Raw genomic sequence first — 25221 nt, 5'->3', positions numbered from 1 at the left:
CACTCATGTTTACCTAACAAAATAAAAAAAGTGGTCAGGCTTCAGCCGCCAGTGAGGATTGAACTCACGACCGCTTGTTTACGAGACCAGCGCTCAGCCACTGAGCTATAGCGGCGCTTCTTACAGCAGCTCCTTCAGATGAGACATTAGGGAAGCGCTCGCGCCTCTCGGTGCATATTGAATATGGATTTCTATCTCATCGCATTAATTAGCACACTCATGTTTACCTAACAAAATAAAAAAAGTGGTCAGGCTTCAGCCGCCAGTGAGGATTGAACTCACGACCGCTGGTTTACAAGACCAGCGCTCTGCCACTGAGCTATAGCGGCGCTTCTTACAGCAGCTCCTTCAGATCAGACATTAGGGAAGCGCTCGCGCCTCTCGGTGCATATTGAATATGGATTTCTATCTCATCGCATTAATTAGCACACTCATGTTTACCTAACAAAATAAAAAAAGTGGTCAGGCTTCAGCCGCCACTGAGGATTGAACTCACGACCGCTGGTTTACAAGACCAGCGCTCTGCCACTGAGCTATAGCGGCGCTTCTTACAGCAGCTCCTTCAGATCAGACATTAGGGAAGCGCTCGCGCCTCTCGGTGCATATTGAATATGGATTTCTATCTCATCGCATTAATTAGCACACTCATGTTTACCTAACAAAATAAAAAAAGTGGTCAGGCTTCAGCCGCCACTGAGGATTGAACTCACGACCGCTGGTTTACAAGACCAGCGCTCTGCCACTGAGCTATAGCGGCGCTTCTTACAGCAGCTCCTTCAGATCAGACATTAGGGAAGCGCTCGCGCCTCTCGGTGCATATTGAATATGGATTTCTATCTCATCGCATTAATTAGCACACTCATGTTTACCTAACAAAATAAAAAAAGTGGTCAGGCTTCAGCCGCCACTGAGGATTGAACTCACGACCGCTGGTTTACGAGACCAGCGCTCTGCCACTGAGCTATAGCGGCGCTTCTTCCAGCAGCTCCTTCAGATGAGACATTAGGGAAGCGCTCGCGCCTCTCGGTGCATATTGAATATGGATTTCTATCTCATCGCATTAATTAGCACACTCATGATTACCTAACAAAATAAAAAAAGTGGTCAGGCTTCAGCCGCCACTGAGGATTGAACTCACGACCGCTGGTTTACAAGACCAGCGCTCTGCCACTGAGCTATAGCGGCGCTTCTTACAGCAGCTCCTTCAGATAAGACATTTGGGAAGCGCTCGCGCCTCTCGGTGCATATTGAATATGGATTTCTATCTCATCGCATTAATTAGCACACTCATGTTTACCTAACAAAATAAAAAAAGTGGTCAGGCTTCAGCCGCCACTGAGGATTGAACTCACGACCGCTGGTTTACAAGACCAGCGCTCTGCCACTGAGCTATAGCGGCGCTTCTTACAGCAGCTCCTTCAGATCAGACATTAGGGAAGCGCTCGCGCCTCTCGGTGCATATTGAATATGGATTTCTATCTCATCGCATTAATTAGCACACTCATGTTTACCTAACAAAATAAAAAAAGTGGTCAGGCTTCAGCCGCCACTGAGGATTGAACTCACGACCGCTGGTTTACGAGACCAGCGCTCTGCCACTGAGCTATAGCGGCGCTTCTTACAGCAGCTCCTTCAGATGAGACATTAGGGAAGCGCTCGCGCCTCTCGGTGCATATTGAATATGGATTTCTATCTCATCGCATTAATTAGCACACTCATGTTTACCTAACAAAATAAAAAAAGTGGTCAGGCTTCAGCCGCCACTGAGGATTGAACTCACGACCGCTGGTTTACAAGACCAGCGCTCTGCCACTGAGCTATAGCGGCGCTTCTTACAGCAGCTCCTTCAGATCAGACATTAGGGAAGCGCTCGCGCCTCTCGGTGCATATTGAATATGGATTTCTATCTCATCGCATTAATTAGCACACTCATGTTTACCTAACAAAATAAAAAAAGTGGTCAGGCTTCAGCCGCCACTGAGGATTGAACTCACGACCGCTGGTTTACAAGACCAGCGCTCTGCCACTGAGCTATAGCGGCGCTTCTTACAGCAGCTCCTTCAGATGAGACATTAGGGAAGCGCTCGCGCCTCTCGGTGCATATTGAATATGGATTTCTATCTCATCGCATTAATTAGCACACTCATGATTACCTAACAAAATAAAAAAAGTGGTCAGGCTTCAGCCGCCACTGAGGATTGAACTCACGACCGCTGGTTTACGAGACCAGCGCTCTACCACTGAGCTATAGCGGCGCTTCTTACAGCAGCTCCTTCAGATCAGACATTAGGGAAGCGCTCGCGCCTCTCGGTGCATATTGAATATGGATTTCTATCTCATCGCATTAATTAGCACACTCATGTTTACCTAACAAAATAAAAAAAGTGGTGAGGCTTCAGCCGCCAGTGAGGATTGAACTCACGACCGCTGGTTTACGAGACCAGCGCTCTGCCACTGAGCTATAGCGGCGCTTCTTACAGCAGCTCCTTCAGATCAGACATTAGGGAAGCGCTCGCGCCTCTCGGTGCATATTGAATATGGATTTCTATCTCATCGCATTAATTAGCACACTCATGTTTACCTAACAAAATAAAAAAAGTGGTCAGGCTTCAGCCGCCAGTGAGGATTGAACTCACGACCGCTGGTTTACAAGACCAGCGCTCTGCAACTGAGCTATAGCGGCGCTTTTTTTTTCTTTATTACCGGTAAACAATACATAAAAATCTCTAGCCACACTTTGGCCGAGACAATGGGTTAAAACTTTTTCATATTAATCAGTTCATCCATAACTGTCACCCAGTCCGGCGGCTGGGGTTGACTGCGGAGAACATCTCTCAGGAAAACTGCACTTTCTATAAAGTTTTCTCTCACTGGTCGCACATTTGCGTCGGCGTGCCTGGCCGCCATTCTCGTTTTCCAGATGCTGTGGAGGCCCAGTAGCATAAACATGTCGTAAGGAACCACCTCACTTTCTATAGGTAGAAACCGGATGCCAATAAGGAGTTACAGGTAGTTCTTTCTTCAATGTTCTTTGCAAGATGTCCCAGTGGAAAACCGGGTCCCAGCAGTCGATAAACACATGTTCGATGGTCTCGGGTTTTTTGCAGAGTATGCAGTCGGTGGTCCAGGGCACAAAAATGCCTTTATCGTTTAGCCATGTTTTCACCGGAAGGGTACCGGTATGAAGTTTAAAGAAAAAGGATTTGACAGTCGGTCTTACCGGCATCTTCTTAACTCGCTTTAACACATCTTTGCCTGGGCCTCCGCAGCAAAAGGAACGGTATAAGGGAGCAGGTATAAATATATCTAGCAAATCTTTGTACAGTTTTTTCCTGGGTACAGCAGATAGATACTGTGTAGAAAAGTGAGCGCTCAAAGTGCGAAAGGCTGCCACAACTTCACGCAAAAAACCTGTTACAGCACGATTCGTGGCCGGGTAACTGGACACAACAAATTCCGGCAACACGTTGCCTAAGCGCACCTGCAACATTGTGCGCAACAAGGGATCGGTTTGATCACGTAGAAACAAAAATCTTGAGACAACTTGCTTCAGAAACAAATTAGAAAGACCAAGGCCGCCCCTTTTGACCGGAAGGAACAGATTAAGTCGACTTGTTCGCTCCCAATTTGAGGTCCAAATAAAGACAGCAAACACTCTATGCAGCTTCTGCAGGTTTGCTCGGGTAATGAGCACGAACTGCAATATATACCAAATTCTGGCTATTAAAAATACATTGCACACACTTGCGCGCGCGAAAACAGAAAGGTCACGTCATTTCCAGCCATCCGCTTTTCTCCTTGCACTCTGCGTTATCTCACCCCACAACTCCGTACTGCTTTTATAGTGCTCCAAGGGTACCCCCAAGTACTTCGCAGGGGCGGTCGTCCATTTCATGTCAGCAAACACGGCAGGAGTGCTGTCCCAATCACCGTGCCAAAAACCTATGCACTTATCCCAGTTAATTTCGGACCCAGTCTTTTTGCAATATTCCCCCGCAACTTTCACAACTTCTTTAACGCTTTCTTGATCCGCGCAAAAAACAGCAATATCATCAGCGTAAGCAAGCACTTTTACTTGCGCCGACAGAAGAGTGAAACCGCAGATCCCATCATTGTGCAACAGTGATAACAGAAAAGGCTCAAGGTAGATCGCAAAGAGCAAAGGCGAGAGCGGGCAACCCTGCCTGACCGAAGAACACACAGGTACAGGTTCAGTCAGCTGTTTGTTCACTATAATTCGGGTAACACAGTTGTCGTACGCCATCTGTACACCTTGTATTATCACAGAGCCGACGTTGGCATATTCTAGAATGGCGAAAAGAATGTCGTGCGACACTCGATCGAAGGCCTTTGCAAGGTCAAGCTGTATCATGGCTACTCGGCCCCCGAAGGCATCGCAGCATTCAAGAACAGTTCTGGCAATGTGCACATTTGTTCCAATGGTGCGACCTTTAATACCGCACGTTTGGTGGGGCCCTACAAGGTCCTTTATGACCTTTTGCAGTCTGTTGGCAAGAATCTTCATAAACACTTTATAGTCAACGTTGGTTAGGCTTATCGGCCGATAAGCCCCAACGGACAGAAGTTTAGCCTGGTCCTCACTCTTGGGTATTAAAACCACGTGTGCTTTTTTAAATGATGATGGCATTTTCTTTGTCTCATCAATTTCGGTGAAGACGCAGTGGAGAGCTTGGGTGAGTTCGGCTTTGAACTTCTTATAAAATTCACTACCTAAGCCGTCAGGACCGGGAGATTTTCCGGCACTCAGCTCTTCGATTGCTCTTCCCACTTCGCTTACGCTGATTGGTACTTCCAGCCCTTGTTTTATATCGTCTCCTAGTTTTGGCATACGGGACAAGAACGTGTTTGCAAACCCCTCTTCTTCAAGCCGTCGCCGCCCAAGCAATTCCCGATACTGCTCAACAAACGCCAACTGAATCACTTTGCTATAATTCGTTACCTCGTTTCTGTACCTGATTTGTCTTACTTCGTTCTGAGTCGCGTACTTCTTTTCGTCACTAAGCGAGCGTTTAGTAGGTACTTGGTCAAGCCAGAGACGTTCAGCACGGGCCCGTATCATGGCAGCTGTATACTTGTCTTTTTCGATAATCTCAAGTTTACTTTTTGTATCTCTTATTTCTTTCTTATATCTTCCCGGCTGGGAACTTTCCAGGCTTACGAGCAAGTCAAGTTGGCAATGTAGTTCTTTTTCTTTAACACGTTTATCGTGGCATATGATGCTTGCCCTTTCAATCGCGTTTATTTTCACTTGTTCTTTGAAATCTTCCCACCTAATTACCCAGTTCCCAGGCTCTGCTGATAGCAATGCTTTAATGCATTCATTAACTTTAATGTCAAAGCGTTCATCCTCGAGTAATTGTGCGTTAAACTTCCAGAGGTCCCACGAGAAACGAGATTTCTTGTCTTTGTTCCCCAGGGTAAACGTAACTAAGCTGTGGTCGGTAAAAGACATGTGTTTTACCTCGTAGCTATTGCACAAAGGAATCAGATCAAGCGACACATACGCTCTGTCAAGTCTCGCGTGACTTTCACCTTGGAAGTGAGTAAAATGCGGCGCTACCGAAAGAACTTCAGCAACATCATCTAAACCATTTTCTTGCACAATCGAATTCAACAATTCCGCACCTTTGTCACGAAGGAGTCTTTTTGTAATTCTATCCTCTGCTTTACAAACGCAGTTAAAGTCGCCCAAAAGCACAATTAACCGCTCACAGCACACATATTGTTCAACGCGCTCAAAAAATTCCTTGCGCTCGTTCTCCCTGTTAGGAGCATACACGCATATGACTCTCCATAGCAAATTGCAATAAAAAAAATCCACTACAACCAAACGGCCAGTTTGACACACAGTTAAATTCTGCTCGACAATCCCCAGAGAATTCCTAATAAATACAGCACAACCGACCGATGTGCCAGAAGAATGGCACACACAAACATTGTAGCGTGCCGTAAAAGGCTGCACCATAAGGTCCGCCTGTTCCTGTCTTTCGACTTTCGTCTCCTGTACGGCTATTATGTCTAGGTCATTATCAACGAACATCCGGCTTAGCTGGTACTGACGCTTCTTGGAAGCCAGTCCCCTGACATTAATTGTTGCAATGCGCAACGCTCTAAGAGGTGTAGAAGCCATCTAGTTTAGGTACAGGAGCCATATGGTGTATACCTCGGGACACAAGGCGACGGTGCGGGTGACTTGTATAATCTGAGGTGCTCGATGGCTGCGGTGCCGGTAACCCAAAGTCTCTTGCACAAGTGCCTCTTGCGTATGGACTGGAAAATCAGCCCATGCAGTCCGTTACCGAAAAAGGCCATCTCACGCCCACAGAAACCACTCACAGGGCACTCACTCCAACTAAGGCGGCGGCTTAGCCGCCGCTCGTTGATCGGCCTGTACATTCGGCCGCGGTTTCAACGTCGGTCGCCTGACACCAACAGTCTTCTGCGGCGGCTCGTCGCCTTCGCTCACTTTGGGCTCTCCATTCGCACTGTGCTCATGCGGTCGCTTCCCTGCTTGGTTGCTGGTTGATGCATGTGACACTTCCATGCTGTCACCATGCTGGGGAACGACGGGAGCTGACGCCCCACCGCTCAAGACTTCGTCCGTTGGCGCCTTGACTTCTGCAGGCTGCGCTACCTGTTGCTGCCGCTTACTGCTGGGCTCCTCTACGCTTGTGGATATTTCCGTAGGGGGCACAGCAGGGGCCTTCTCCACGCTGTCCCCTGCCTCTGCTGCAGCGTCTTCCGCGTCAGCCTCGTCCATGACAAGTTCGGACGAAATGTCAGTGTTGACTGGGACGGCAGCACTCGCGTACGTGCGTACGCAGCTGCTTTCTTCGTGCCCGCAGCAACGACAGGCGCCGCATCGTGGAACCTTGCACTCACGGCGAATGTGCCCAGTACCGTGGCAGCGCAGACACAGCGGAGCTCTGCCCGGTACAACCACGAGAGCCAGCTCACCGCCAACCCTGACTTCGTGAGGGAGGTCTTCCAGCTTCACGCCAGGGTTCATTTTCAATGAAACCAAGCGTGTCGTCGACCCCTTGCTGGCGACACCCTGGACGCGCCACCGCTCCTTGGAGACTTCGCTCACCTTGCCGTACGGAGCAAAGGCTACCCTCACGTCTTCGTCGGGCACGTTGTGCAGCAGCCAGTGCAGCTTGACGCGGACGTCCTGGTTTGCCGGGTCGATGACGAGACAGCGGCGGTCCTTGACTTTCAGGTCTCCGGCAGAAAGAATTTTCGTCACCGCTTCAGCACTCGCGAAAGTAACAGCCCATACATGGCTCATGCGATACGCCCCCAAGGCGATAACCTCGGGGAGCAGCATCAGCTGAGCCAGCGCATCCCTGAAATCTTCGACCCGATAAGGACGGGCCCGCACGTCAGCGTGCAAAAAAACTGTGTTCAACACAACACGTCCTGTAGGAAGGGTAGGCAGAATCACCTGATACTCTTCATCCGAGGCAAAAGCCCTGTTTCCGCGGCCAGACATGACCGCTGTAGCTGCTCCAACGGAGCCCGTCATCGCACGTCCGTCACGCTCGGTGGCCGGAAGTCGAATCCCTGAGCTATAGCGGCGCTTCTTCCAGCAGCTCCTTCAGATGAGACATTAGGGAAGCGCTCGCGCCTCTCGGTGCATATTGAATGTGGATTTCTATCTCATCGCATTAATTAGCACACTCATGTTTACCTAACAAAATAAAAAAAGTGGTCTGGCTTCAGCCGCCAGTGAGGATTGAACTCACGACCGCTGGTTTACAAGACCAGCGCTCTGCCACTGAGCTATAGCGGCGCTTCTTACAGCAGCTCCTTCAGATCAGACATTAGGGAAGCGCTCGCGCCTCTCGGTGCATATTGAATATGGATTTCTATCTCATCGCATTAATTAGCACACTCATGTTTACATAACAAAATAAAAAAAGTGGTCAGGCTTCAGCCGCCAGTGAGGATTGAACTCACGACCGCTTGTTTACGAGACCAGCGCTCAGCCACTGAGCTATAGCGGCGCTTCTTACAGCAGCTCCTTCAGATGAGACATTAGGGAAGCGCTCGCGCCTCTCGGTGCATATTGAATATGGATTTCTATCTCATCGCATTAATTAGCACACTCATGTTTACCTAACAAAATAAAAAAAGTGGTCAGGCTTCAGCCGCCAGTGAGGATTGAACTCACGACCGCTGGTTTACAAGACCAGCGCTCTGCCACTGAGCTATAGCGGCGCTTCTTACAGCAGCTCCTTCAGATCAGACATTAGGGAAGCGCTCGCGCCTCTCGGTGCATATTGAATATGGATTTCTATCTCATCGCATTAATTAGCACACTCATGTTTACCTAACAAAATAAAAAAAGTGGTCAGGCTTCAGCCGCCACTGAGGATTGAACTCACGACCGCTGGTTTACAAGACCAGCGCTCTGCCACTGAGCTATAGCGGCGCTTCTTACAGCAGCTCCTTCAGATCAGACATTAGGGAAGCGCTCGCGCCTCTCGGTGCATATTGAATATGGATTTCTATCTCATCGCATTAATTAGCACACTCATGTTTACCTAACAAAATAAAAAAAGTGGTCAGGCTTCAGCCGCCACTGAGGATTGAACTCACGACCGCTGGTTTACAAGACCAGCGCTCTGCCACTGAGCTATAGCGGCGCTTCTTCCAGCAGCTCCTTCAGATCAGACATTAGGGAAGCGCTCGCGCCTCTCGGTGCATATTGAATATGGATTTCTATCTCATCGCATTAATTAGCACACTCATGTTTACCTAACAAAATAAAAAAAGTGGTCAGGCTTCAGCCGCCACTGAGGATTGAACTCACGACCGCTGGTTTACAAGACCAGCGCTCTGCCACTGAGCTATAGCGGCGCTTCTTACAGCAGCTCCTTCAGATCAGACATTAGGGAAGCGCTCGCGCCTCTCGGTGCATATTGAATATGGATTTCTATCTCATCGCATTAATTAGCACACTCATGTTTACCTAACAAAATAAAAAAAGTGGTCAGGCTTCAGCCGCCACTGAGGATTGAACTCACGACCGCTGGTTTACGAGACCAGCGCTCTGCCACTGAGCTATAGCGGCGCTTCTTCCAGCAGCTCCTTCAGATGAGACATTAGGGAAGCGCTCGCGCCTCTCGGTGCATATTGAATATGGATTTCTATCTCATCGCATTAATTAGCACACTCATGATTACCTAACAAAATAAAAAAAGTGGTCAGGCTTCAGCCGCCACTGAGGATTGAACTCACGACCGCTGGTTTACAAGACCAGCGCTCTGCCACTGAGCTATAGCGGCGCTTCTTACAGCAGCTCCTTCAGATAAGACATTTGGGAAGCGCTCGCGCCTCTCGGTGCATATTGAATATGGATTTCTATCTCATCGCATTAATTAGCACACTCATGTTTACCTAACAAAATAAAAAAAGTGGTCAGGCTTCAGCCGCCACTGAGGATTGAACTCACGACCGCTGGTTTACAAGACCAGCGCTCTGCCACTGAGCTATAGCGGCGCTTCTTACAGCAGCTCCTTCAGATCAGACATTAGGGAAGCGCTCGCGCCTCTCGGTGCATATTGAATATGGATTTCTATCTCATCGCATTAATTAGCACACTCATGTTTACCTAACAAAATAAAAAAAGTGGTCAGGCTTCAGCCGCCACTGAGGATTGAACTCACGACCGCTGGTTTACGAGACCAGCGCTCTGCCACTGAGCTATAGCGGCGCTTCTTACAGCAGCTCCTTCAGATCAGACATTAGGGAAGCGCTCGCGCCTCTCGGTGCATATTGAATATGGATTTCTATCTCATCGCATTAATTAGCACACTCATGTTTACCTAACAAAATAAAAAAAGTGGTCAGGCTTCAGCCGCCACTGAGGATTGAACTCACGACCGCTGGTTTACAAGACCAGCGCTCTGCCACTGAGCTATAGCGGCGCTTCTTACAGCAGCTCCTTCAGATGAGACATTAGGGAAGCGCTCGCGCCTCTCGGTGCATATTGAATATGGATTTCTATCTCATCGCATTAATTAGCACACTCATGTTTACCTAACAAAATAAAAAAAGTGGTCAGGCTTCAGCCGCCACTGAGGATTGAACTCACGACCGCTGGTTTACGAGACCAGCGCTCTGCCACTGAGCTATAGCGCCGCTTCTTACAGCAGCTCCTTCAGATGAGACATTAGGGAAGCGCTCGCGCCTCTCGGTGCATATTGAATATGGATTTCTATCTCATCGCATTAATTAGCACACTCATGATTACCTAACAAAATAAAAAAAGTGGTCAGGCTTCAGCCGCCAGTGAGGATTGAACTCACGACCGCTGGTTTACGAGACCAGCGCTCTGCCACTGAGCTATAGCGCCGCTTCTTACAGCAGCTCCTTCAGATGAGACATTAGGGAAGCGCTCGCGCCTCTCGGTGCATATTGAATATGGATTTCTATCTCATCGCATTAATTAGCACACTCATGATTACCTAACAAAATAAAAAAAGTGGTCAGGCTTCAGCCGCCACTGAGGATTGAACTCACGACCGCTGGTTTACGAGACCAGCGCTCTACCACTGAGCTATAGCGGCGCTTCTTACAGCAGCTCCTTCAGATCAGACATTAGGGAAGCGCTCGCGCCTCTCGGTGCATATTGAATATGGATTTCTATCTCATCGCATTAATTAGCACACTCATGTTTACCTAACAAAATAAAAAAAGTGGTGAGGCTTCAGCCGCCAGTGAGGATTGAACTCACGACCGCTGGTTTACGAGACCAGCGCTCTGCCACTGAGCTATAGCGGCGCTTCTTACAGCAGCTCCTTCAGATCAGACATTAGGGAAGCGCTCGCGCCTCTCGGAGCATATTGAATATGGATTTCTATCTCATCGCATTAATTAGCACACTCATGTTTACCTAACAAAATAAAAAAAGTGGTCAGGCTTCAGCCGCCAGTGAGGATTGAACTCACGACCGCTGGTTTACAAGACCAGCGCTCTGCCACTGAGCTATAGCGGCGCTTCTTACAGTAGCTTTTTCGGAGCGGGCATTAGGGAAGCGGTCGCGCCTCTCGTTGCGTCGTGACTATGGATTTCTATCTCATCGCATCAATTAGCACACTCATGCTTATCGGCCGATAAGCCCCAACGGACAGCAGCTTAGCCTAGTCCTCACTCTTGGCTACTAAAACCACGTGTGCTGTTTTAAATGATGGTGGCATTTTCTTTGTTTCATAAATTTCGGTGAAGACGCAGTGGAGAGCTTGGGTGAGTTCGGCTTTGAACTTCTTATAAAAATCACTACCTAGGCCGTCAGGACCGGGACATTTTCCGGCACTCAGGTCTTCGATTGCTCTTCCCACTTCGCTTACGCTGATTGGTACCTCCAGCCCTTGTTTTATTTCGTCTCCTAGTTTTGGCATACGGGACAAGAACGTGTTTGCAAATCCCTCTTCTTCAAGCCGTCGCCTCCCAAGCAATTCCCGATACTGCTCAACAAACGACAACTGAATCACTTTGCTATCATTCTTTACTTCGATCGTTTCTGTACTTGATTTGTCTTACTTCAGTCTGAGTCGCGTAGGTATTTGGTCAAGCCAGAGACGTTCAGCACGCGCCCGTATCACGGCAGCTGTATGCTTGTTTTTTTGTTCGATAATCTCAAGTTTACTTTTCTTTCTCGTATTTTTTCCCAATATCTACCCGGCTGGAAACATTCCAGGCTTGCGAGCAAGTCAAATTGGCAATGTAGTTCTTTTTCTTTAACACGTTTGTCGTGGCATATAATGCTTGCTCTTTCAATCGCGTTTATTTCCTCTTGCTGTTTGAAATCTGCCAACCTAATTTCTCGGTTCCCAGTCTCTGCTGATAGCAATGCTCTAATACATTCATTAAATTTAATATCAAAATGTTCATCCTCGAGTAACTGTGCGTTAAACTTCCAAAGTTACCACGAGAATCGAAATTTCTTTTTTATTTTACCAGGGTAACGTAACTAAGCTGTGGTCGGTAAATGAAATGTGTTTCACCTCGTAGCTGTTGCACAAAGGAATCAGATCAAGCGACACATACGCCCTGTCAAGTCTTGCGTGACTTTCACCCTGATAGTAAGTAAAATGCCGCGCTACCGAAAGAGCTTTAGCAACATCATATAAACCATTTTCTTGTACAATGGAATTCAACGATTCCGCACTTTTCTCACGGAGAAGTCTTTTTGTAATTCTGTCCTCTGCTTTACATACGAAGTTAAAATCGCCCAAAAGCAAAATTAACCGCTCACGGCACACGTATTGCTCAAGGCGCTTTAAAAATTCCTTGTGCTCGTGCTCCCTGTTAGGGGCATACACAAATATGACCTTCCAGAGCAAATTGCAATAAAAAAATTCAACCACAAGCAAACGGCCACAGTTTGACACAAATTAAAACTTTTTTCTACAGTCCCCAAAGAATTCCTAATAAATACAGGACAACCACCCGATGTGCCAGATGAATGGCACACAAATATTTTGTAGTGTCTCGTAAAAGGCTGCACCATATGCTCCGCCTGTTCCTGCCTTTCGAGTTTCGTTTCCTGTGCAGCTATTATGTCTAGTCCATTTTTGACGAACAGCCGTCTTAGTTGGTACTGACGCCTCTTGCAAGCCAGTCCCTTGACATTAATTGTTGCAATACGCAACGCTCCAAGAGGTGTCGAAGCCATCTAGTTTAGGTACAGGAGCCATATGGTGCGTACCTCTGGACATGAGGCGAGGGTGGAGGGCGACTTGCCTAGTCCAAGGTGCTGAGCTATGCCCTCGAGACGGGTAAGAGCGATGCGAATTGTTCCTCCGTGGTCGGTGTGGCCTTTGTCGATTGATGGTCCGCAGCGTCCGCTTGCACATGCGGCTTCCCAGAGAAACGTCCGGTGGCGTTCAGAAGCACTTCTAAGTAGTATTCTTGAGTTTTTTTTTTCCGTACACAGACATATCTTCGCTGCCTGCCCATCTTAAAGATGATCGACGATGAGTTGATAACACCAACATGTTCACACTAGAGCTATGGAGGCAGTTTACCCGCCTGCCGCGTGTCGGCGGAAAAGGTCGGCCGTGGCTCGTCGAGCGTTTGACTCCCGGTGTCTTCGGCGGCGGTTCAGCATTGCCATCAGGCTGCAGCTTCTCGCCGACGCTCAAGTCATGCGACCGTTTCACAGCTGTCTTAGCGGCCTCTTCTTTCTTTGTGTCCATGGCGTCATTGTCATCATTCTCCACGCTGCCAGGGCAGTCGTCTGCGACGTTCGTCAGGTCCGTCACCTTGTCATTGTCTTGTCGAGAGCCCCTTGCTCCACTAATGCTGTAGCTGCTACTTTACTGGCCGTCATCGTCACCTTTTCTTGTAGAGGCGTCAACGTAGGTCCATATTTCACAATTGTTTGCCCAGTTGTTTTGGCTGCCTCTCCTGCGTCCGCTTCATCCATCAGATGCTGGGAAGCATCTTCACTGGAGCCAGGTCCTGCGAGGCTCGCGTAAGTGCGAGAACACTGGCCTGGCATTAGGGAAACGCTCACGCCTCTCGTTGCGTCGTGACTATGGATTTCTATCTCATTGCATAAATGGTATACTCATCTTTACCTAACAGAAACAAAAAATTGTTGAGAGACTTCAGCCACCAGTGAGGGTCGAACTAACGACCGACGGTTTACAAAACCAGCGCTCTGCCACTGAGCTATAGCGGCACCTTCGGAGCAGGCATTAGGGTAGCGCTCGCGCCTCACGGTGCGTCGTGACTTTGGATTTCTATCTCATCGCATTAATGAGCACATTCATGCTTGCCTTACAGAAGAAGAAAAGATTGTTGAGAGACATCAGCCGCCTGTGATGATCGAGCTCACGACCGCTGGTTTACAAGACCAGCGCTCTGCCACTGAGCTATAGCGGTACTTTTTTTTGTTCGTTATTGCCTTGAAAAACACAAGTAAGCACATCAGCTACTCTTGAGTCGGTGCAGAGGAATTAAAATCTTTTCAAACGATCCAAATTATCAAACACAGAAACCCACTCTGGTTGGTCAGGCTGCACCCTGAAAGCTTCACGGAGTTAAATAGCACCCTCAATGAAATTTTCACGTGCAGAGCGAATGTTGACATCTGAGTGTCGCACCTCCACTCGTGTTTTTCACAGACAGTGGAGTCCGAGAAGCATAGGGCACTTCCTCATTTCGCACTGGGAGGAATCGGATTCCGTAAGGGTAGATCTCTCTTAATCGTCCTTTGGAGGACATCCCAAAAAAAGGTGGGGTCTCAGCGCTCTAAGAAAACGTGTTCGATCGTCCCAGGTTTTTTACACAAAAAACAATTTGTCGTCCATGACGCGAAGATCTTATCACTCAGCCATGTTTTAGCAGGGAGCGTGTTGGTGTGGAGTTTGAAAACGAATGTTTTAACTCCTGGCATAATGGACATGAACTTAAGTCGCTTTAAAACATCTTGCCCAGGACCTCTACGGTGAGGTGACCAGTACAAAGATATCAGAAGCGTCACATCAACCAGATCTTTATACAATTTTCTCTTCGTGACATTGCAGAGGTAATCTGAGCAGAAACGAACTTCCTACATTTTGCACGACTGAACAACCTCGCACAAGTAACCAGCCACAGCACCATTCATGTTTTTGCCTGAAACTATTCTTCCAGGCAGCAGGCTCTGCAAGCGCAGTTGCATAACCGTTCTCAGAAAGACATCACTTTGATCGCGGAGGAAAATGAACGCGAAACAACTTTATGCAAAAGCAAGTGTGCCAAGCCAATCCCTCCACTTTTGACAGTAAGAAATAAATTCGTTGGCTTGGTTTTCTCCCATGTCGATGCCCAAATACAAAGAGCAAAAACACGGTTCATTTTTTAAATAGCTTTCAGCGACGCACGCATTACTTTCATAAGGTACCACAGCTTTGAGATAAAAAAATCATTGCAAAGAGATGCACGGGAAAACATTGATAGTGGCCTCCATTGCAACGGGTCAGATTTCTCTGTTGCTCTGGAAGTTTCTTCTATCCAGTGCAGGCTGGGATCCCGATAGCAATCTAAAGGCACACCTAGGTACCGTGCTGGCAATGTGGACCATCGCAGCCTACTGAATAATTCTTGAGCAGCGTCCCATTCACTGTGCCAGAACATAGAGCTCTTATTCAAATTTATCTTACATCCGGTTTTATCAGAGAATTTTTGCACGACACTCGTCACTTCACAGATGCTCTCCCTATGTGAGCAAAACACTGCTTCGTCATGAGCATACGCCAGCATTTTAACATGTGCGGACTGCAGCTTGTAACCTCTAATGTGGTCGTTGTTTATGATGGATAAACAAAGTGGCTCTAAATAAACTGCAAAAAGCAGGGATGAAAGCGGGCAGCCCTGCCTAACCGATGAACGTACTGCGAGGCTGTCAGTGATATCTCCATTAACTATAATTCGGGTCTTGCAGTTTGTGTAAGCCATTTTAACACCCTCCTCTATCACGCTACTAAGGTTACAATAACCCAGCAAAAAAAAAGAATTTCATGGGAAACCCGGTCAAAGGCTCTCGCCAAGTCTAACCGCACCATAGCTATCTGACCACCAACCATGTCAACACATTCTATGGTGGTTCTTTTAACATGCGTATTTGTGGCGATGCTGCGACCTTTGATGCCACATGTCTGATGAGGCCCAACCAGTTTGGTGGTTAAGGCCTGCATCATTTTGCTAAAATCTTCACGTACACCTTATAGTCCAGACTGGAGACTAATAGGTCGATACGACCCAACCAACAGTCGTTTCTCCGGGTGGTCAATCTTGGGGATTAAAACAATGTGGGAGATATTGAAGGGCAACCGAACTTTTTTTCGTTCAAAGGCTTCCGTAATCACATGGCGCAAGAACTGAGCCACACATTGTTTGAATGTTTGAAAGAAAACAGCATTTAGTCCGTCCAGCCCAGGGGCTTTCCCAGATAGCGGGTCCTAAATTGCATTCTCTATCTCTTTGCAAAGTAATAGGCAATTGTAGACGCTCTTGTTTCGTCATCCAGTGTTGGCACCAGACTTAAAAAATCTTGCTAAATGCCGTTACAGTCTCAAGCTTATTGCTTAGCAGCTGTTCAATGTGGTCTTCTACTGCGCGCTGTATAGGGGCGCTTCTCACAGCAGGTCCTTCGGAGCAGGCGTTAGAAAGCGCTCGCGCCTCTCGCTGCGTCGTATGAATTTCTATCTCATCACATTAATTGGCGAGCATACTCAAGTGTACCTAAATAATGTAAAGACGCACGGACACTGTTTTACTATGACTTATTTATGATAAAACGTATCGAGCCCCTGGCATATGCCATTTTGACTTCATTTAAAATGACAGTTCCGATATTTACATATTCTAAGATATTAAATATATCAGGTGATATATTGTGAAATGCTTTTGCCACGTCAAGCTGCAACAAGGCGACTTTGCGCAGCAACACAAGTTTCCAAGATAATTCTTGCAGTGTATATTATATTTCAGATTGTGCGGTCTTTAATACCACACGACCGCCGCGGTGGCTGAGTGGTTATGGCGCTCGGGTGCTGGCCCGAAATACGCGGGTTCGATTCTGGCCACGGCGGTCGAATTTCCATGGAGGCGAAATTCTAGAGGCCCGTGCACTGTGCGATGTCAGGCGGTCGAAACCTCCGGAGTCGTTCTCTGCGGCATCCCTCATAGCCTAAGCCGCTTTGGGACGTTAAATCCCTGAAACTAACCAACCAATGCTGCACATTTGGTGTGAGTTTAACAATTGTTTTGCAACAGTCTGCATCCTCCTTGGCAAGCTTTCATAAATAGTTTATTAATCCTCTTTGGCAAACTTTCATAAATAGCTTATTATCCACATTGGTGAGGCTTATCACTTCGTAAGCAGCCACCAATAGAAGTTTGGCCGGATCATCTGGTTTAGGTATAAGGACAATATGGGATACTTTGAAAGACGGTGAAAGTCGTTTTGCATAACACGCATCATTTATTACGCAGTGCACTGCCTTGTTAATATTAGGTTTTAATTACTGATAGGAATTGATTTTAATTCACCGATACTGGGGATGAAGATCCCAAAAGAAAAAATATTTTTTTTTCTGATAGACACTTCACCTTTCTTGAGCAAATGCGTCTTCATGTGTAATAAAGACGCCGCTTTCTTTGCAGGTATTTCTTTGCGCGTTTCCTTGACTACCAACTTCTCGAGGCAATGTGCTCGGAAAGCAATCATGAAGAGCCTATGGCGTTTTGCTACGTGGACAGGAAAACGCCGGCAGTTGATAAAATAAGGTATGTGCAGCACTGATGCGTGTTTTTCGCTGGAATAACGTGTAAAGAGTGGCTTTCTACAAAGTATGTGGTGTACATATCTCATGCACTTGCTAATTGAAAGTATTTCAATCGGAAAATTGTGATATTTCCGACTGCCACTTAACAGCAAAACACAGCTTATTTGCTTACTCAGTCGTTGACGGCCAGCTGCATAGTGCTATGTCACCTTTGGGAAAGCCTATATTGGCAATTTGGTTTGTGTCATTAGTATCGGGGGGGGGGGGGGGATTGACGCATAACAAATGTAGTAGCCCTCAGCAGATAGATCTAGGCATACTGGTTTGTGTTGTCTGGGTATTAAGAAGCAGAGAACGCAACTGATGGGATAAGCAGACAAGAGGAGATATATGGCGGGCACGTATTACAACATTGGGATTCTTTGATAGCCATGCTACAGCAGAACAAAGCGCGTTTGCGCAGAAGCTAGCAAATAAAGACAATAGAATGCTCTCTAAGTCGTCACACGATACTTAAGGAATGAAACATCGAACCAAAGAGGCAAGGAGTCTAATACCCCTGTCACACTAGCAAATTTAATGTCATTCCAATCGAATGTCATTCAATGCCTCGAATGTCATTCGGTCTCTTTCGGTGCTACACGGTAAAAAATAACGTCATTCGAAAATGATGGCAGTGACTATCAGTGAAAAAAAATAATACAATTCAAACACATCAACGCGCATAAAATATGCTACAAATCGTTGTGTAGTGTTTTAAAAACGGGCGAGGACATTTCTGTGCAATATTATGAGCAAAAATCTTATTTCTGGCCATTCTGCGGCACTTCAGCCATCAAAAGACAAGCCAAGTACAAAGTCAACCACAAATCCGAAAAATGTAAACAAACAAAATGGCTGACACGGTGGCGCGCGGCGACGCGTGCAGCGTGGAAATGACTTCTGAAAGGTGAAGTGCTAAGTGACATCTTTAAGTACTTCCGAGCTAAACGAACATGTAACGCCAACCAGCAAGAAACACGCAACCCAAAATGATCGGCGGTCGCGAGAAAGGCCCTGCTTCACGGTCGGCTGCTGCCGTTGGCTGCTGCTGGGACCGAGAGTAATAGCTATCCACGACAGCTACAAGTGTGAAGTTCGCACCAAAATTAACATTTTTTGCAGAACTAAATAAATACAATTTCTAACTTTGACAGTGCGCACACGATTTTTTCGCGTCGCTTGTTTCTGCTGCGCGTATGGTGTACAGAGTACACATTCGGTTCGACATCGAATGCGAATGAGTTTCGAGAACTCATTCGATAGCGAATGTCATTCGAACCTAACGACATTAAATGTTCCCGTGTAGCAGCAGATTAATCCCATTAGCTGTGAATGCCGTTCAAAACGAATGACATTAAATTTGCTAGTGTGACAGGGGTATAAGATGTGACATCAACGATTTATCATATCGTGGTCGAAAATATGGGCATAGATAACATTGCATGACTCATTCACATGCTTCTCATAACAAACGCCTTCGATGATTTTCATGTCGTATGAGATGCCCCAATAGTCGTTCCTTGTAATGCGGTGAGCATGTGCTCAAACAGCGACTGTTTCTTATTTTACTGCGCAAGCAGTACCTGTGTAACAACTTGAAAATTCTGGCTAAAGCAGAAATTTTTGTTTGTTGGGATGCATCCATAGTGCATCGATCAGCAGTGTATCAAAGACAGAACGGAAATAAGGTACAAACAAGCACTTGAAGATTCGCTGTTTATGCATTGTGAGAATAATGGCACTGTCTGTAGCCTCGAAGAGTGAACCCTTCACCCTCCAGGAGCTCCACTGACCAGCCATCTCGCTGCTGCATTCCCGCAGCTATAGGGGGCATACACCTTGTATACAACTCCCCACCCTACCCCCGTTCACTTTAACCCTTGGGAAGCACCGTTAACCTCCCACTCACTCGACCCTACACTCCTGAAACATCACCCATCGCCAACCACGTACCACCACTCTCCACAAAGCCTCCACATTCTAGAAGCACATGCAGCTGCGGGACAAGAAATCACGGTCAGATTGGATTCACAGACGCAGTTGGAAAGCCAGCTGCTCTCCAGAAGCACCGCCCACCACCTCCAACCTCCAGCACCCCACACCCCTATGCTCCTACCGCCAACGCACCCACTGCCACTCTCGAGCCACCATCCCACCACATCTCCACCCTCCGGAAGCGCCACCCACCACTTTTGTACTCCCATCTTCCGCTCGTCCGTATTTTACAGCGAAAGCTGCTATAGATTTGGTTTAGCCGTGTAGCCCTACATTCCACCGTGAAACATACAGCGTCAGTCGAAAGACCTTTAATTGTTTCTTGGTGAATAATGTAATTTAACTTAATTAATGCAACTTTGTTTATTTCGGTTGAATTAAACTCAGTCGCCCCCTGTAAACCGTGGCAGGTGGCGGCCAACTAACTACCGCAGTTCACTGGCTCCAAAGTTGAAAGAGGGAAATCAGCCTCTCCAAGTTTGAGGGAGTGGAGAGAGAAGGCAAGTGTGGTTGGGAAGATTGAGAGAGGCTGGAAGGCGGCGGGCAGCCAGTTTAGAGTTCTCTGATTCGCATGAGCACAGGGCAAGACTTTCTCTTATGGCTAACGATGTAGTTTAAACGCCCACAAGCACGGATGAATGGGTAAGCCAAACATACAACAGCTTTCGTTGATTAATGCGCTAAGCCGATTATCGCTACTATTTTTCTTCCTCTGGCGCTCTTTCCATCACTAATTCTTGTCATTTTTGTACAATGGTTCTTCTTTTCGAAAAGGCTGCGCAAGGTGTCACTAAAATTTTGTCTGTGGTATGGCTGCTTCGAAGAGGTATAACATTTATAACCTTTATTCTGTTATTTCTTTTTTCAGACGCATGATGGCCTTCGGCGCTTCCATAGACTGGAGGGAGGCTTTGCAAATGGCAGCAGGTACTCCAACGGTTTCAGCTCAGCCTTTGCTGGAGTATTACAAACCACTCTTCGTCTGGCTTAGGCGAGAGAACTCTAAACTAAATAACTCGATTGGATGGTAAGAAGTCTTCAAGCAAGCTCGTCACCCTGAAGAAAAAAAAATGCCCCAATTTGCCTATTAAAGTTGAATGCGACTTAGGAGCTCAAGCAAGTGTGCCCCTGTTGAGCTTTGATTACCTTTTTTAGCTTTTTATAAACTTGAAAATTCAAGCTGCACCAGTATTTCCCTGTCGTTCCTTAGTTTCTTCTTGCGATGGGCCACCTGAGCTGCTCGTTGCGATTCGAGTATCAGTTTCTTCCGCTCGGCTTCCGTACACGCCTTCCGTCAGCACGTTACTCCGACGACTTCATCATTCGCTTCTTATTTCTCGCTCCTCACCCCTTCCGCATCCCTTTTAGCAACGTTATATGCTTTCGCCGCTCTGTTTCAGTTTGCCGCCTTGCTATATCCACTGGATCGGTTGACTCACGTTGGCTGTTTCTCCTTGTGCTTTGCTGCTCAGGTCATCGTACACGTCCTTCGGCTTCGGAATCTGGTAGAAGAACCGTCTTCATTCATGATTCACTGTTTTCTGCACTGCACGTTCCTCCGTCGACTTCATCCTTCGCCTCTTCTTTCTGGCATCTAAATGTGCACTCAATATCGTTTCTCGCTCTTCTTCTTCACACCCGTTCTCTCCACTGGGCTGCAGCTGGCACGACGTCCGCCTCCCATTGGCTGCAGCTGGCATGAAGCTTCTCCCATATTACCCGAGACTTCTCCCATTGGCGGCAGCTGGCATGATGCTCCACCGAGCTTACCCGGGTTGCTCCGAGGCTTCCCCCAAAGAGAGGACGTTTTTTTCCGCTAGCGAGGCATCTAGTGCTAGCGCACTGACACAAACGCTTTTTTCCGAATATGCCCTTCACAATGCTATTCACTGAGCAAACAGGTCAAGAAAGAAGTGTTCTTCGTAACATGTTGCAAATAAAACTGCATATAAATAATTTTTGGTCCATTGAACAACCTATTTTGGTACCATAAAGAAGTTTGGCTTCAATCATTTGATTTTTTCTCAATACCAAAATTGTTGCCGACGTTACTTGTCATCTTTTGATGTAAAAGCAAATTGCCAGAGTTACATATTAAATTACAGTTTGTTAGAAAATAAATCATTCATATCATTAAATCAGTGGTATACTTGATGCAGTGATTTGGCTAAAGACGGAAGACATGCCGTAAATTATGTACAGTTGCGGATGAAATTTTACGGGACAGGATTTTGCGAGAAAAATTTTACAGCTGTGACGCCTCGCTAAAAAGTCGGCGGTTATGTGTTCCATCAGATGAAGCTTTTTCGTTTTCCATTTGCCTGCTTCGCTTGACCGTGCAAAAATGGCCGCCTCCGTCTGGAAGACGTTGAAGTAACGAACGTTAGCTGTTTGGTTTACTAGACGAAGAAAGCGAAGAACGCACCCGTTGTCGAGTTACACCCCCTCAAGATACGTCCCAGACGGAATTTGCTTCGTTTGTGGGGGTCAAGGTGGGTCTAGAATTCGGCTTCCGGTGCGATATGGTAATGCTTCAATTAGTAATTCTATGTATACAATGTTTACATATTATTAATTTGTGGTTTTATTTATATACCACAATCAATAGGGTTTTACTTGCCTACCAAATTCGTTACACAACGGATGGGTGCCCCTTCTTGTCGGAGTATATAAATATTGCAGAAGGAATGGTTGGTTGGTTCTGATTTAATATCTGCTGCGGGTCCCATGTGGACCCAAAAAATTTTTTTTTTGTAAATATGGCGGAATGCTTGAAGCACCCTGGCACGGGCTGGCCCTGTATTGCACTGCCTCCGGAATCGGGCTGGGACATAATAGCGCGCACACATCTTTCCTTAACTTTCCTCTCCTATCTTTAGATTCTCCTACTTTCAGCACGTGGCAGCGGTTGTGGCTCAGCTTAAGCCAGTGGGCAGGCCCGTGCATTTTCCTTTTCTTTCTTCCTGTCAGCAACAGCAGCAGCAGCAACGAATGTATACACATAAAGCGGTCCTGTAACGGGACAGTTTTCCTCTCGTTATATATATTTTTTGGAGGGAAGGGGGCGAGAGATGGGAGGGCACAACAAATTTTAATGGCCGCCATTTTGGCGGCCAAATAGTTCCACCTCTATCCACCATGTACCGTGACGTCATCATTGGCACGCGGCAGGTGGTCGCTTCTACCATGCTATTGTAGATGGCGCTACAAGTCTCAGTGCAAGATGTGCTGTTTTCTAATGGCTGCAACAGATTGCGCTGTGATCTCAGGGTGGTAGCAGACCCCACAAAACGCGATGAGTAAGAGCTGACGCTCTTAAAATAACTTTTCCTTCAGGAGCCTACAGCCCGTAAATTGTTGTTCATGACTGTACATAACATTGATCAAGAAAGCTCTACAAATGTCACATCAGCCGTGAACAAGAGGTAAGCCTGGTACGTAAGCTGCTGACATCGTTAGTGCGTCCTTTGAAGACGCGAAAAATATTGCAGATTCAGTTCAACTATTTAGTGTCTTTACTTATTTTTTTATCAGTGGATTTAGTTACGGCGTCAAAGGTGGCCTGGTGACGCTCCGTCCTTAAGAACTGTGAATATTATCAGGTGGCTCGGATGACAGCCCCCTGGGATGATTGACGGTAGTCAGAAGGCAAGCGTGAAACGCAAACAAACTTTTTTTTCTAGCATGTGCCCAAAACAGAAACAACTTCGCAGCCATGACAGCAGCAGATGTGTTGGGTGGTCGTGGAAGACCAAAATGACGGTCGCTCTCGGCGGTAGTTAATTTAAAGACAGCATCCAACGTCCGAGATGAGATGCACGAGGAAACGACAACTGTCTTGAAAACCATCGAAACAGCCAAGCATGATGTGTTTCTTCCAGAGCACTCTGATCTATTTTCACCTAGCAGGCTTAGTGATAAGGCCAAGTGCCACACCCGATAAACCAACATAATCAAAGACTAAAGCAAACACTGTTTCGCGGCAGTATGGTGATCAAAGCGACTAAACGCACGGAAAGTAAACGGCTTCTGATCGTTGTATTGTTAAAAACAAAAAAAAACAAAGCAGGGAATAAAGGAAAGAAAAGATTGAAATGATGCACCCATGCACTTGTAACTCTGCGAGAAGAAAGGTCATAAAGTACAAAGGTGCTCATCAGACAAAATGGAAAAAGCAGTGCGAAAGGTTGAGACTGGAACAAACAAAGGTACAAGCTGTGCGTTGCCATTTGAAATATATTTGATATATAAGTCTTGAATAACAGCGTTAATGGAAACGAAACCATGACAACACAGTTAGCGAAATAGATGATTTACGAAACGAACGAGGTAACGCTGTTGCAATTATTGCAATTGTAAGTCCCTGGAAAACACGATCGACAACTCACACCTGAACCAGGTGAAAATAGATTAGCGCTGAACAATAAGAAAACTGAGATAATAAAAAGAACAATAAATACTTTAGTGTCAATCAGTTTGACTGATGTAGTAGAAATGCGATAGCAATCTTCTGTCACTCGCCAATCTGTTCCAGTTCTGATTCTATTTCAATTATGATTCTATTCTAATTCTGAGTCCATTCCCTTTCACTCTCCAATCTACTGCAATTGTGGTTATTTTCGAATTCGGACTACGCAACTACGTAAAATGCTTCGCATTGTTAGATCGCAGCAAGTCCTCATACCACTACAGGTGCAGTGGCGCTGTGATTAAGCGATGCGCCACTGCACTGGCAGGTGGCTGTTTCAAAGACAGCCGATAGAGGGGGTTGTGAGACCGAAGTTGTGGAACCGACGACATGGCTAGGTGGCTTGAGCCACCGCCCGATGTAAAAGGTTCAGCCGTATCCATCCATCCATCCATCCATCCATCCATCCATCCATCCATCCATCCGTCCGTCCGTCCGTCCGTCCGTCCGTCCATCCGTCCATCCATCCATCCATCCATCCATCCATCCATCCATCCATCCATCCATCCATCCATCCATCCATCCATCCATGTTCTTTCCGAGCATCCATCCATCCATCCATCCATCCATCCATGTTCTTTCCGAGCATCCATCCATCCATCCATCCATCCATCCATCCATCCATCCATCCATCCATCCATCCATCCATCCATCCATCCATCCATCCATCCATCCATCCATCCATCCATCCATCCATCCATCCGTCCGTCCGTCCGTCCGTCCGTCCATCCATCCATCCATCCATCCATCCATCCATCCATCCATCCATCCATCCATCCATCCATCCATCCATCCATCCATCCATCCATCCATCCATCCATCCATCCATCCATCCATCCATGTTCTTTTCGAGCATTGCGAGAAAGAATAACTCTAACAAGTTTCATTTCATCCCGCGTAGTTCTTGAGAGGCTGTATGATTTACACGTAGGCCGGCAGTTGTCTCAGTCATTGTATTTGGCATTTTTGTTTTTTCTGAGTGATTGTGCGTCCTGCGTCCCCATTCTTTCTCTTGCAAGCTCAGGTGGAAGGGAAAAGAGGACTCAGAGAGAGGAGGTGCTTGACAGGTGGTGGCAGGTGGAGAGAGGGAAATTGCCCTAAACACCACCTAGCAGGTAAAGGCTTCGCAGAGACTCCGCTAAGTAGATTTCGGCTCCATGACCCTCCCCGCAATATATGACTGCCGCCAGTGAGTATCCAGCTCATGGTGAGCTGGTTTGCAAGACCAGCGTTCGGCTTTACTATCGCTCCAGCGTTAAAAGAAAGAAAAAATTGTGGAGCTAGGCTTAACGGCTTAGCGCATGAATCAGCGAAAGCTGTTATATCTTGTTTTGCCATCTAGCTCTCCATGCTGCCGTGGAACCACCCACAGGTTGCGGATTTCTCCGTCCTCGCCATAACTACCTCCTT

The 25221-nt window shown here is 46.9% G+C and overlaps 1 protein-coding gene and 28 non-coding genes across 29 annotated transcripts in view; 1 reads left to right on the top strand and 28 right to left on the bottom strand.

Annotated features, from left to right (window-relative positions):
- LOC144093794 (angiotensin-converting enzyme-like) overlaps window positions 1–20793 on the top strand; it is a 144930-nt gene extending 124137 nt beyond the window's left edge. Inside the window, exons 10-11 of the mRNA XM_077627498.1 lie at window positions 17185–17307; window positions 20212–20793. Of these exons, the coding sequence (XP_077483624.1) occupies window positions 17185–17307; window positions 20212–20374 (286 nt within the window). The 3' untranslated portion in view covers window positions 20375–20793. The remainder of the gene's footprint in view (window positions 1–17184; window positions 17308–20211) is intronic.
- Window positions 44–115, bottom strand: TRNAT-CGU (transfer RNA threonine (anticodon CGU)). The gene has a single exon. It is a non-coding gene; the product is annotated as a tRNA-Thr (tRNA).
- On the bottom strand, window positions 258–329 carry TRNAT-UGU (transfer RNA threonine (anticodon UGU)). Its single transcript has one exon. It is a non-coding gene; the product is annotated as a tRNA-Thr (tRNA).
- TRNAT-UGU (transfer RNA threonine (anticodon UGU)) lies at window positions 472–543 on the bottom strand. The gene has a single exon. It is a non-coding gene; the product is annotated as a tRNA-Thr (tRNA).
- Window positions 686–757, bottom strand: TRNAT-UGU (transfer RNA threonine (anticodon UGU)). The gene has a single exon. It is a non-coding gene; the product is annotated as a tRNA-Thr (tRNA).
- On the bottom strand, window positions 900–971 carry TRNAT-CGU (transfer RNA threonine (anticodon CGU)). Its single transcript has one exon. It is a non-coding gene; the product is annotated as a tRNA-Thr (tRNA).
- Window positions 1114–1185, bottom strand: TRNAT-UGU (transfer RNA threonine (anticodon UGU)). Its single transcript has one exon. It is a non-coding gene; the product is annotated as a tRNA-Thr (tRNA).
- On the bottom strand, window positions 1328–1399 carry TRNAT-UGU (transfer RNA threonine (anticodon UGU)). The gene has a single exon. It is a non-coding gene; the product is annotated as a tRNA-Thr (tRNA).
- Window positions 1542–1613, bottom strand: TRNAT-CGU (transfer RNA threonine (anticodon CGU)). The gene has a single exon. It is a non-coding gene; the product is annotated as a tRNA-Thr (tRNA).
- On the bottom strand, window positions 1756–1827 carry TRNAT-UGU (transfer RNA threonine (anticodon UGU)). The gene has a single exon. It is a non-coding gene; the product is annotated as a tRNA-Thr (tRNA).
- Window positions 1970–2041, bottom strand: TRNAT-UGU (transfer RNA threonine (anticodon UGU)). The gene has a single exon. It is a non-coding gene; the product is annotated as a tRNA-Thr (tRNA).
- Window positions 2184–2255, bottom strand: TRNAT-CGU (transfer RNA threonine (anticodon CGU)). Its single transcript has one exon. It is a non-coding gene; the product is annotated as a tRNA-Thr (tRNA).
- TRNAT-CGU (transfer RNA threonine (anticodon CGU)) lies at window positions 2398–2469 on the bottom strand. The gene has a single exon. It is a non-coding gene; the product is annotated as a tRNA-Thr (tRNA).
- TRNAT-UGU (transfer RNA threonine (anticodon UGU)) lies at window positions 2612–2683 on the bottom strand. Its single transcript has one exon. It is a non-coding gene; the product is annotated as a tRNA-Thr (tRNA).
- On the bottom strand, window positions 7742–7813 carry TRNAT-UGU (transfer RNA threonine (anticodon UGU)). Its single transcript has one exon. It is a non-coding gene; the product is annotated as a tRNA-Thr (tRNA).
- TRNAT-CGU (transfer RNA threonine (anticodon CGU)) lies at window positions 7956–8027 on the bottom strand. The gene has a single exon. It is a non-coding gene; the product is annotated as a tRNA-Thr (tRNA).
- TRNAT-UGU (transfer RNA threonine (anticodon UGU)) lies at window positions 8170–8241 on the bottom strand. The gene has a single exon. It is a non-coding gene; the product is annotated as a tRNA-Thr (tRNA).
- TRNAT-UGU (transfer RNA threonine (anticodon UGU)) lies at window positions 8384–8455 on the bottom strand. The gene has a single exon. It is a non-coding gene; the product is annotated as a tRNA-Thr (tRNA).
- TRNAT-UGU (transfer RNA threonine (anticodon UGU)) lies at window positions 8598–8669 on the bottom strand. Its single transcript has one exon. It is a non-coding gene; the product is annotated as a tRNA-Thr (tRNA).
- Window positions 8812–8883, bottom strand: TRNAT-UGU (transfer RNA threonine (anticodon UGU)). The gene has a single exon. It is a non-coding gene; the product is annotated as a tRNA-Thr (tRNA).
- Window positions 9026–9097, bottom strand: TRNAT-CGU (transfer RNA threonine (anticodon CGU)). The gene has a single exon. It is a non-coding gene; the product is annotated as a tRNA-Thr (tRNA).
- On the bottom strand, window positions 9240–9311 carry TRNAT-UGU (transfer RNA threonine (anticodon UGU)). Its single transcript has one exon. It is a non-coding gene; the product is annotated as a tRNA-Thr (tRNA).
- Window positions 9454–9525, bottom strand: TRNAT-UGU (transfer RNA threonine (anticodon UGU)). Its single transcript has one exon. It is a non-coding gene; the product is annotated as a tRNA-Thr (tRNA).
- Window positions 9668–9739, bottom strand: TRNAT-CGU (transfer RNA threonine (anticodon CGU)). The gene has a single exon. It is a non-coding gene; the product is annotated as a tRNA-Thr (tRNA).
- On the bottom strand, window positions 9882–9953 carry TRNAT-UGU (transfer RNA threonine (anticodon UGU)). Its single transcript has one exon. It is a non-coding gene; the product is annotated as a tRNA-Thr (tRNA).
- TRNAT-CGU (transfer RNA threonine (anticodon CGU)) lies at window positions 10310–10381 on the bottom strand. The gene has a single exon. It is a non-coding gene; the product is annotated as a tRNA-Thr (tRNA).
- TRNAT-CGU (transfer RNA threonine (anticodon CGU)) lies at window positions 10524–10595 on the bottom strand. The gene has a single exon. It is a non-coding gene; the product is annotated as a tRNA-Thr (tRNA).
- TRNAT-CGU (transfer RNA threonine (anticodon CGU)) lies at window positions 10738–10809 on the bottom strand. Its single transcript has one exon. It is a non-coding gene; the product is annotated as a tRNA-Thr (tRNA).
- On the bottom strand, window positions 10952–11023 carry TRNAT-UGU (transfer RNA threonine (anticodon UGU)). The gene has a single exon. It is a non-coding gene; the product is annotated as a tRNA-Thr (tRNA).
- Window positions 20794–25221: the final 4428 nt, after the last annotated feature.

The sequence above is a fragment of the Amblyomma americanum genome, chromosome 6 (genome assembly GCF_052857255.1).
Source record: "Amblyomma americanum isolate KBUSLIRL-KWMA chromosome 6, ASM5285725v1, whole genome shotgun sequence".
Classification (NCBI taxonomy): Eukaryota; Metazoa; Arthropoda; class Arachnida; order Ixodida; family Ixodidae; genus Amblyomma; species Amblyomma americanum.
The sequence above is the reverse complement of the archived record's forward strand: the minus strand, read 5'-3'. Positions and strand labels throughout refer to the sequence as shown.